We start from the raw sequence: 12,152 nt of genomic DNA on the forward strand, positions 1-12,152 counted from the left end.
CCCCCCCCCCCCCCCCCGTTTATACTACAAGCCATCCAACCTGATCCACCCACGCGTTCGCCATCCAAGGAACACCCACCTTTTCAAGGCACGCATCCCACGGCGTCTTGTCTATCAACGACTTCAACCACCTCCGCTAGCCTCTATCCCCCACGTGACCAGTTCCCGCGAAAACTACGACGAGTGTAACATGTACACACCATGGGACACGACACGACCCCGGGGTGGCACACGATTGGGCGCTGCACCACACCGCGATGGTGTGCACCGCGCCCCCCATGCGATGTCGGGTGGCGGTGTGGCCAGTCGCCACCCCCATGGTCTCGAGCCTCGGGTAGGGCCTCGTATCCCGGGTGGTGGTGCAAGCAGTCGCCACCCAAGGCGCTAGCCACGCCACCTGGGCACTGGGGAGCACGCCCGCCAGCGCCCCTTTTCAACACGTCGGCGGCCACCGGCGCCCTCCTCTTCCTCTGGCCTCTGCGTTGCACTTTTACATGTCCTGCCTTGCGCTCCTCCTTCCAAGCTTCATTTCTTCCATAATCCTTCCTTGGCCCTAGGCTCCAACTAGCCAATTAATAAATTAGCGAGCCCAACTTCCAATAACCCCATCAATCTTAATAATTTGTTATAAAGTTTCAAGCAATCAATCTTCTACTTAAAAAAAATAAAATGATAGAGGCAATTCCAGCCAAGTTAGTTAGATTGTTGACTTGATAACTATAATGCTACGAGTTCAACTCCTAGTATTGGTCTTATTGGTTTGAGTCGATCAATTATGGGCAACATACACTAGCTTACCTCCATGTGATTCTTTGTCGGCTAGAGTTACAAGACGAGATTTACCCAATGCACACTCTGAAGTAGTGACTGTAAATTTCTCTCGTCACTAAAAAAAAAAAAGAATGGGCTCGCAATCCTCGCATAACATATTTTATTTCATTAGAGGAAAAAAAAAAAGAATAAACATTGTAGCCATTTTTTTAAAATAAATCTAAGTATAACACATCAATTAATTAAAAATAAATAAAGTAAGAAATATTAGTTAAAAAAAAAGAGTTGATCTACTGTGAGATGAGTCGAATATAACAAATACTTATATATATAATTAATACTTTAATACTTATATATAATATACTTTATTCCATAAATGTACTACTTTATAACAATACTATAATAGACAATTTGCATAATTGTGGATATCATCAATATTTTAAGCGTTATATATAATATATTTTATAACATAATAGTAGTACTTTATAATAAAACTGTAATAGGCAATTTGTATGAAACAAATTAATAACGTAATAGTGTTCAAAAAAAAGTATTGATGTAACAAAATTGCAAATATAGTCAATATTTTTAACTTTATACATAATACTTTATTGCATAAATTTAGTACTTTATAGCATAAATGTAATACACATTTTGCCGGGATTAAAGTAATACGGAGTAATATAATAAAAGTGTAAATATCATCAACACTTTAAATCTTATATATACTATACTTTATAGTAAAATTTAGCATTGTGTCGTTATATTGTAGGAAAACTATAACAGAAAATTTTAAGGAAATAAAGTGTCATTACGTAGTAAAATTGTAGATATAATAAATACTTTAAGGGGGTTGTTTAATTTGGTTGGATAGAAAACATTTTCCATGGAAAACATTTTCTTAAAAGTGGAGGAAAATGTTGTTTTATGTTGTGTTGGTTGGATGGAAAATATTTTCCATTGGAAAATGAATTCCTCAAAGTTGAGGAAAATGAATTCTTCGCAAATGGGTGAGATTTTGTTTTCTGCAACGCTAGGGAAAAAACATAACTGGACCATTTTACCCTTATGAAAGTGTCTTAATTACCTAGGCACCTATTTATTCGTTCATCTTTTTAGGGGCATATTGGTTTTTATATTCATTATTCCTTACCTTTCTAAACCCAACCAAACAATGAAATTCATATTCCCAATAATTTTTTTTCCGCCAAAATTCATTTTCCTGAAATTTATTTTCAATGGAATTTCAATTCCATTTTTCTTCAAATATTTTTCAACAAACTAAACCGGTTGCAAGTCTTGTATATATGTTTATTATTCATTGGTCAAACCAACTCTTTCTTATGTAAATATTTTTCAAAGAAATAGGGTCGTTTAGTAACTTGGAAAAATGGACGATTTTCTAAAAAATTGGAGAAATGGAGAGGTGGAAAAAGAAAAATTGGAGAAGTTGTTTACTAAATTCATTTTTCTAAATTCATTCTCCACTCCATTCTTCCAAATCTTATACAAAATTGGAGGGATGAAAATCAACTTCTCTTCAAATGGCAAAATGGAATTAGGTGGGTGAACAGTGTACCCCTTTCGCGAGGTTTGAGCTTCAAATCCTAAAATAATATACTATAAAATAATATATTTTTAGTATATTAAAAAAGTATTTTTTATTTATGATCCACACAACCATGGTCCATGCAATAATGATTGTTCTTTCCCTCTCCCTTTTCTTTTGTTCTTTCCCCTACCCCTGCGCAAAAAAAGGAACATTATTAATTTTATTATTATTATGTTTATGTTTACCTTTTTTTTTTACTTTAATTACTATTATTACTTATTATTATATATTAATTATTATTATTATGCTTACCTTTTTTTTTTACTTTAATTATTATTATTAATTATTATTATATTAATTTTTATTATTATGTACTCAAATTATGTACTAAAATAATTGAAATAGTTGTAATTTATTTAGTACAGAGTAATATGTTCTTATAGAGTTTTGTTACATTTTGTACATTTAATTAGTATTAGTATAATTGAATTTTTTATTTAAAAATTAAATTTATAAAATGATATTATTATTATTATTATTATTATTATTATTATTATTATTACTACTACTACTTGTGTTTGGTATTATGAAATTTGTAAATAAAATCAAAAAATTAAAAAAATGAAAAACTAGAAAAATGAAGATGAAAAATTAAAAATTAGAGAAATGGAAAATTGAAAAAGGAAAAACAGATAAATGAGTAAACGACCACTATATGGGTAAAAATGTCAGCGGTCGGATGTGACATCATTCTTCATCAGTCCATCCACTAACTCTACCAGTGGGAAAAAATTTCTTTAAATAAAATTTTAAAAGTTCAATGGGACCCGTCACGAGGAATCCGAGCTGCCAATAAATCTGGCCCCTCCATGTCACCCTCACTGAATATCTAACGGCCAATAGAGGCAGGAATTATTATAGTCCGTAATCTCCGTATAGCGTTCCTACGTCTATATAAACGAAGATTCCTTAGCAGCCGGATAACGAAAATCCATTTTATATATTCCTTCTAGTCTCCATAGCCAAATTTTGTAAAAAACCTCGCCTGTGTTGACGATGATTCGCTCCGTCGTCGCTTCTCTTCTCCTTCTGACCGTCTCGATCGTCGCCGTAGCCGATGGCCGTGGCTTCCTGAAACTACCGTCCGAAGCTCGCAGATTCTTCCGGCCGGCGGAGGAGGAGAACAGAGAAGCCGATGGCGATGACTCCGTCGGCACTCGTTGGGCCGTTCTGATCGCCGGATCCAATGGATATTGGAATTACCGACATCAGGTAGTTATTTCTCCTTCATCCGCTCCATACATAAAGCTTTTTACGCAGTCAAAAAGTTTTTTTTTTAATTGTTATTAAATTTGAATTATATAAATTTTGTTTAATTTGTATGTTTTCTAAGATTATTTTGTTTGCACGACTTTTTAGAGCTGTTGTGAATGAGTTTTTTGTGATCGAAGATTACTGTTCTTTGCTTGGAAGATAAGGAACCTTTAGGTTGAAAAAGTTGATTACTTCTGGATGCAGCAAATGCTGCTTTTAGAGTCTTATTCCACTGTTCTTCTGACTATTTTTTTTCCTTTAATTTTGATTTATGGAGCTCTCTAGCTTTATAATTTGTGTTATTGAGGGAATTATTTGCAGATTATCTTTTTATAATTTCATGTGTTCAATTCAAAAACAGTATAGCAAAAGGAGAAAAAGGCAAATACAGTGAGCAGAAAAATTGCCCTTCTGGTGGGACCAAATATAATAAAATAAATTGATGTTAAATTCTTTGTGTGGTTTCTATGCTCTAGCTGCTGAAATTTTCATGAGATCTTGTTGGAAGAGAGATTTTTGGATTACTATTTTTGTTTTTTAGCTTGAGATGATAAAGGAAACAATTGAGACTTATACCAGCTAGTTTAGAATATAGTCATGCAAGCCATACAATTTTTTAGCTGCATGTGAGACTTCTTTGTAGAAAATTTGATGTTTGACTGTCTATTTTGAAACTTTGGGGTCTATTCTTGATTATAAATCAAGTGTTAGAAAACCTTTTATCACTAAAGTTTCAGTGTTCCTATGGTACTATGAAGGGTAAAGAGAGGAGTTTGTTAGATTTGTGACTTTGTTTTATAAGCTAGCTCTGCTCAAAACAGAGTCAAGCTTGCATATGTATTCCCTTCTTAGACTCTCAAAATATTGGAGTCTTATGTGTTCAGCGCATCCAAGTTAGACATGCTGTGACGCAGAGCTAATGTTCTGTCTATAACCTTAGGCAGGGGAAAGTGTTTAAGAAATAAGAAAAGAAGATCACTAGTCAAAAGATAAGAAATAATTGGATATTGGTTTTAAAGTTTCTCTTCATAGAATACAATATTCTATCGGTAAATTCCAGTCTGTAAAGACTTTTGACTATCTAAGAGGACTCAAATCAGCAGGCTGCATAATTTCTTCTGAGTTTGGTTTTGTTCTGATGATCAAGAGATTTTTGTTCTGGAATAATTGAATTTGATGAAGGTTTCTCATTGACCTTAATTTTTGTGCCAGGCTGATATATGCCATGCCTATCAGATATTAAAGGCAGGCGGTCTCAAGGATGAAAACATTGTTGTATTTATGTATGATGACATTGCTTACAATGAAGAGAACCCTAGGAAAGGGATTATCATCAATAGCCCTCATGGTGAAGATGTTTATCATGGAGTTCCTAAGGTAAAGTTTCTATCCTCATCATGAAGTTGCACGTATAACCTTGGACTTCAACATCTCCTCTCACATGGTGTAATTTTATGGTGCAGGACTACACAGGGGATGATGTTACTGTTAACAACCTTCTTGCTGTTATCCTAGGGGACAAATCTGCAGTTAAGGGTGGCAGCGGGAAGGTTGTGGATAGCGGTCCAAATGATCACATCTTTATTTACTACTCTGATCATGGTGGTCCTGGTGTGCTCGGTTAGTATACCCTTTATATTGTTTCATTCTGATCAAACCTTGGTGCAGCCCTGGTTCTTTCACACACATTGTTGTTGAACATATAAGTTGGAAATTCTTTTCAGTCACCTTTAGAAAAGGTGTGATTTGTATCTTTCGCTAATGTCTGCCTAAGGGTAAAATCCCCTCAGCCTAGGGGATTTTTACAACAGTGGTTCTACGCTTTAGGTTTAGGAACTTAAACCTTTACTTCCATCATACCTTGCTGATACCTGTCATGTGTGTTTCGTAAATATGTTTTAAGAAAATACGTACTCTATCCCTTTCAAAAATAACAAAACTAATTGGCCAGAACCCCACTTTACTCACGTCTACCTTCACTTTCTAGGGACTTCTTCAAGGGTCGTCTTCTTAAAATTCTAGAATACCCTGTGTACTAACCAATTGTATGCTAGTTATTTTTAACACAACTTTTGTTATATACTTCATTCATTTAAATCATTGCTTCTGATAATTACACCTGCATATTCAATGAAGGTATGCCTACCAGTCCTTATCTCTATGCTGATGAGCTGAATGCTGCCTTGAAAAAGAAGCATGCTGCTGGGGCATATAAAAGCCTGGTAATTATTTTTTATTGACCTTCATTTTGATAGCTCATTATAATATATCACCTTGAGTTCTGAATATTGTGGGGCCTTCTCTTAATTCTAGGTATTTTATCTAGAAGCTTGCGAGTCTGGGAGTATATTTGAGGGTATTCTCCCTAAAGATATAAATATCTATGCAACAACAGCTTCAAATGCTATAGAGAGTAGCTGGGGAACATACTGTCCAGGAGAGTATCCTAGTCCTCCTCCTGAATATGAGACCTGCTTGGGTGATTTGTATAGTATTGCCTGGATGGAAGACAGGTATGTGTTTACTTTCTCTGCTTCTTGTCTTCGTTCAACTCCCCCCCACATGTACTGCTAGTACTTGCTCAAAATGGATTTTTGCAACGTAACAAATAACCCTACTTTCAATTTTGCTTTTTCGTATGAATACTTAATTATTACTTCTATCAATGACCAGTGACATACACAATCTGAGGACTGAAAGTCTGAAGCAGCAATATAACCTGGTAAGTGCTCATAGAAAAACTGTTGTACTCTTTGATCCAACTTAAAAGTACTAAATTCCATAGAAGCAATTGCTCGATTTGGTATACTAGAATGGGGGAGCACCATACCAAGGAAATTTGGATGGTGGGTGATTGAGGTCCCTAGACTACATTCCTATATTAAATACAGTGCAGATATGAGAGTGAATTTCCGCTTCTATTTGCATAATTTATCCAAAGTAGAAATTCATGCACTTGATGAAATGTGTATTGGATACTGTCCCTTTATATGCTGATTATGCTCAATTTATCAAAAGTGAAATCATTATCTCATTGCCTTAACACATGCAGGTTAAGGACAGAACTCTCAACGGAAACACAGCCTACGGTTCCCATGTTATGCAATATGGTGATTTAGAGCTGAATGCGGACTCCCTTTTTATGTATATGGGTACAAATCCAGCAAATGAAAATTTCACTTTTGTGGATGAAAAATTGCTGAAATTATCAGCACCAAGAAGAGCTGTGAACCAGCGTGATGCAGATCTCTTGCATTTCTGGGACAAGGTTAGGTTGCAAGAACTTTGTTCTCTCATTATTAGTGAAATCTGTTGCTTAGCATTGTTTTTGAGAACCGATGCATTCAAATAATCAAATTGCAAAGGAGTTGAGAAATGTTTCTCAATACCACTGCAAAAATCTCTCATTACTTGTTTGCAACTTTGCATGAGCCCGAGTATCTGACATTTTCTGTCCCATTCTGAATACTGGCAGTTCCGCAATGCTCCAGAAGGCTCAGCAAGGAAATCCGAAGCTCAGAAGCAGTTTACTGAAGCCATTACACACAGAACGCACCTAGACAACAGCATTGCACTTGTTGGAAAGCTCCTCTTTGGAATCGAGAAAGGTCCCGAGGTGCTGACCAGCATCCGTGCTACTGGCCTACCCCTTGTTGATGACTGGAGCTGCCTCAAGTCCTACGTAAGCACACGAACCTTAAATCTCAGCTTGCACTCGCAAAAACACCCTAGCTAGAATATATATTTCGCACACTCGAGACATTGATTTATAAATTTACTATCATCGCCTAAAACACGAGCAACATTTACCGTTTCCACAGGTGAGAGCTTTTGAGACACACTGCGGTTCATTGTCACAGTACGGGATGAAACACATGCGCTCCATTGCCAACATCTGCAATGCTGGGATTTCAGAGGAGCGGATGGCCGAGGCATCGGCTCAAGCTTGCCCAACCTTCCCTTCCTATTCCTGGAGCTCTCTCCGTGGAGGATTCAGTGCATAATTTGCAGATTGCACTGTGAATTGTATAATTACGATGGCCTCGCCTAGGTGCTAATACAAATATTTGGGGTTTCATTATCAGCCTAGGTGCTAATTCAGATATTTGGGGGTTTCATTATCAATATATGATCGAGAATTAATATTATGATGATGATTTTAGATTTACTGCTTGTTATTATTATGTCATAGCATTATGGCCTATTGGCCTGCATGTAAATCTAGTTGTGATGCGCTTCTTTGTATCGGTATGGTATGTAGCCAGCCCATCTCTCTTTGTAAATAATGTCTACTAAACATATATAGCATAATGAACATTTTCTATGGTTTAATGTTATCATCGTGCAAGCTTCTTCATATTGATTATAGATAGAAACTTTACTATACCTAAAAACGTTTGCCAAGTAACTTTAAAAAAGTATGTACGAATAGATATTATTGTAATAGAGTGAATAGTACTTAAAAAAACTATAAAAGTTTTTTAAAAAAAAAAAATTAAAAAGTTTATCAATGTTTACATATATTAGACATTTGATGACATAATTAGGTAGTTGTTTAAAAAAAAAATTAAAATATTTATCAATGTTTACATATATTAGACATTTGATGACATAATTGAGATGGGGACGGAGTTCAACCTATGTGTTTTTCTTTGGCCTGCTCTGGTCAAGATGACGATATGAAATTTTTTAATGAGTTGAGAAAGACCGTAAAAAAAAAAAAAAAAAAAAAAAAAAAAAAAAAAACCAACCATAAAAAAAAAAAAAAAATTCAAGAAACTCATTTGGGACTTGCTTTTCGGTCAGGAATCCAAATCCCATGCAACAATTCGCACAATAATATGTCCAAATTTACTACCGTAATCACATTAACTTGAATATAGCGCCACATCAACTTTGGAATAATATAATATTAATAGGTAATCTAATACTTTGTAACCTATTATCATACTCACATTATCTAAGTAATCTTGCCTCCTAAGGTAATTGTCATAGTCATTCTTTCTTCTACTAATTATGAAAGTTTCTAATTTTTGTCTCTAATTCATATCATCCAATTTATTTCATCAGTTTCCGAGTTCATTTTGTTTTTGTTCATCAGTAAAATATGGAATACTACAATCCCTTTCTACCAGTTTCCATCTTCATTTTCTTTACATGTGTTTGGAGCTTCATCAGTGGCTTCTCTAATCTATGTTTATTTTTTAAAAATAAAAATGGGCCAAACTGCATAACTCGTAGGCTAAGCGGCCCAGGCCAAACAGGCCCGCATATTCACGGGCTACTCAAATTTAAAGCCCAAGCATCTCACAAGTATACTAAGCAGGTCAAATCTAACAGACCTGATCGGTTTTGTCGGCTCTACATATAATGCACAAAAATTGACATATTTTGTACATACAATTAATTGTTTATATATATAAATAAATTAAAGACATATAATATATTAATTACAGACACATAAAATGGTAACTATAAATACATAAACCGTTAACTCCATGTACAAAATACAAGGTAGATCTTGGTCTGTGGTATAATTTTAGACACAATATGTTAACTAAAAGTTACTCCGTATTTTAGACCAGAGTCCACAATACAAGGTAGATTTTGGTTTGTGGTATAATTTTCCTCGGCAAATAATAATATACATTATGAGTTATAAAAAAGTATATTGGACATTGGTACACACAATGCCTATTGTATCCTTCCACTGGAGAGAGAGAGAGAGAAGTTTAGGCAACCGGTTGTTATCCCATGGATTCGTGTCCACCTTGTAAGGTATATTCGAGTCCACGTTCACAATTTTAGAACTCTATGTACACAATTTCATAACTATATATTCAACAGCATAATACAATTTTTTTTTATGTATATAACAAAATTTTATAAAGTAATACAATTTTTTTTTATGTATATAACAAAATTTTATAAAGTTCAAAAATTGTGAATATTAAATTTATGTATATTTTATAAAGTTCAAAAATTGTGAATATTAAATTTATGTATATAACAAAATTTTATAAAGTTCAAAAATTATTGTGAATATTAAAATCTAAAATATATTAATACAATTTTTTTTTATGTATATAACAAAATTTTATAAAGTAATACAATTTTTTTTTATGTATATAACAAAATTTTATAAAGTTCAAAAATTGTGAATATTAAATTTATGTATATTTTATAAAGTTCAAAAATTGTGAATATTAAATTTATGTATATAACAAAATTTTATAAAGTTCAAAAATTATTGTGAATATTAAAATCTAAAATATAGATCCAATCATAGCATAATTTGCATATAACCCAACAAAGCCAATTATTCCACCACTTGAGTTACAGGCCCACACTACCAAGCCCAGCAACAAAGGTACTCAGCTAGCCTCTTAAAATGGAAACATATTTCTTATTTGAGTGCGATGTGGGAACCTTTTACTGACATGTTTGGCTTGCATTGGGAAAAAAATAATCATGGAACAGAGAGCTATGATGTTTGTGTATAGTTTTGATAGCTATGAAATTAAGGTTGTACCATTGTTCACCCAAATTTTAGGAATATATATGAAGCTAGCAGCTCCATCTGTTTGTATGTTGTGCCATTTTGTTCAAGGTTTTATATTTCAAGCAGAAACATATATATATATGCTGCAAGCTTTGCTTCATTGAATGGAATGGCAGAGATGGGGTCTGCTATGGTGGCTTTTCCTTCTTGTGGTTACCAGCACTGTAAATAGCAACGCAAGATGGAGTGGACTTGATGTTTTGGACTTTTGGTGTCAAAGGAAAAACAATTACTTACTCCCCGTCCGATTTGATGTGTATGGTTCAATTAACGAGACTTGACTCAAGTTATTTTTAATTCAATTATTCATATTAAGGGTGTATTTGGTTCGCACATGGGAATTAGAATCAGTATAGGTATCAAATACTTGATAAGAGTAATGAGTTTTGGTGAAAGTATTTTGCATGTTTTGTAGTAGGGTGGAATGTGAATGATTATTAATAGTTGGGGAAGAAAGAAGGAAGGGAATGAAACCCTTATTTAATAAGGGTATGGATTTTTCAATTAATAGGGTATTTCAAGTCCATAGTAGTGTTCTAAAAACCTGTCAAGCAAACAATAACAATCACTTTGATAACTATACCTTATACCAAAACCCGTCAACCAAACACACCTTAAGTTTAGTATTTGCCAAACACCTTATGCCCATATGACATGTAATGATTCTCCCATATGGGAGGTCATGAGATCGAACATTAGTGGAGGCGGTGTTGAAAAAAAAATTTAAACAAAAAAAAAAAAAGAAAGAGTTGGTGTGGTCAATGAATAATAAGTAAGACAGATAAAATGAGACAGTAATAGCATTGGAATTGGGCTGGATGGTTATTATAAAGTTATAGCTATTTGAACTCACTTTCTAATGGCACAAGAATCACTCAATTTAGACATTTCTATACCAATATATGATCAAAACACCAAACAATGGTCACAAAAATTGCAACTCCATACTCTTTTGCTTCATTTTTACCTTGATTTGTCCTTTTACCAAGACAATTACCAGGACACTTTTTTATTCTCTTGGAAGTATTGTAGTCTCCTTGACTTCCATTGACTCCAATTTTATCCAATATGTTTCAAAAACTATTTCATTCATCTCAGTCATCAATAATATCACCTAATTAAACAAATGAAGCACATGATGAACATTTTTGGACAAAATTAATACCAATAACAAGTAAAATATGATTAAAGGTCCATTTTAAAAGCTAGAAAGTATTTTTCGAAGAATGCATTCTGAAATAATAATAATACTAATTAGTGGTGGTTGTGGTGTGGTGGTAATAATAATTCGGAAACTAGATTAACGAGAGATGAGAGAGACGTAAAAATAAATAATCTAAAAATGTCTTCTAACTAAAAATCTAGGAAAACATTTTTATTAAATCTTCTTCTTTTTTTTTCTTTTTTTTTTTTTTACATTGACTAGAATGAATATTTTCTTTTAATACCAAAACACAGGAAAGTGACTTTCGAAAGTCATTTTTCGTGTTTCCAAACAAGACGTATCCATGTCCCGAAAGAGGTAGTTGAGTGAGTGGAGCATGATTTTTGTATCTGAAAATCACTGGCTTAATTTTGTCAATATTTTTTCAATCGAGCTCGTTGCACACAATTTTTCTTGTCATCTGAAAAAAATGGACTTACATTCCACTGTATCTTCAAAATTTGTGTTGTGTTAATGTCTTTTTTTTTTTTTTTTTTTTTACTCAACGATATTTAACAATCCAGTTCTTTTTTCTTTTTCTTTTTTTTTTTTTGGTGGGTTTAAAAAGGAACAATCAAATTCTTCACAAAATACAAGTATCATAATATGTATTACGGAGTATAATTTATGAAGAACCAAGTAGTTGTCTATCCTCTCACCAAAGTAAAAGAAGAGGTTGAATTAAACTCCGTATAACTTTAGGGAAAGTATGAATATTCCGCAAAGTAATACTTTAATTTCCCTAAAGA

The 12,152-nt window shown here is 33.7% G+C and overlaps 1 protein-coding gene across 1 annotated transcript; it reads left to right on the forward strand.

Annotated features, from left to right (window-relative positions):
• The first annotated feature begins 3,379 nt into the window (after nt 1-3,379).
• On the forward strand, nt 3,380-7,974 carry LOC116006644 (vacuolar-processing enzyme gamma-isozyme-like). Its single transcript, XM_031247094.1, has 9 exons — nt 3,380-3,595; nt 4,850-5,014; nt 5,101-5,257; nt 5,774-5,859; nt 5,951-6,150; nt 6,311-6,359; nt 6,690-6,905; nt 7,113-7,319; nt 7,459-7,974. Exons 1-9 carry the CDS (start codon nt 3,380-3,382, stop codon nt 7,639-7,641), a joined length of 1,479 nt encoding a protein of 492 aa, XP_031102954.1. The 3' UTR covers nt 7,642-7,974.
• The last annotated feature ends 4,178 nt before the right edge of the window (nt 7,975-12,152 follow it).

The sequence above is a fragment of the Ipomoea triloba genome, chromosome 15, assembly GCF_003576645.1.
Source record: "Ipomoea triloba cultivar NCNSP0323 chromosome 15, ASM357664v1".
Taxonomy (NCBI): Eukaryota; Viridiplantae; Streptophyta; class Magnoliopsida; order Solanales; family Convolvulaceae; genus Ipomoea; species Ipomoea triloba.

Coding starts and splice junctions, on each gene's coding strand:
- LOC116006644 (XM_031247094.1), top strand. CDS start 3,380: ATGATTCGCTCCGTCGTCGCTTCTCTTCTCCTTCTGACCGTCTCGATC. Junction 5,258..5,773: donor TGGTGGTCCTGGTGTGCTCG/GTTAGTATACCC, acceptor TATTCAATGAAG/GTATGCCTACCAGTCCTTAT. Junction 6,360..6,689: donor TGAAGCAGCAATATAACCTG/GTAAGTGCTCAT, acceptor TAACACATGCAG/GTTAAGGACAGAACTCTCAA.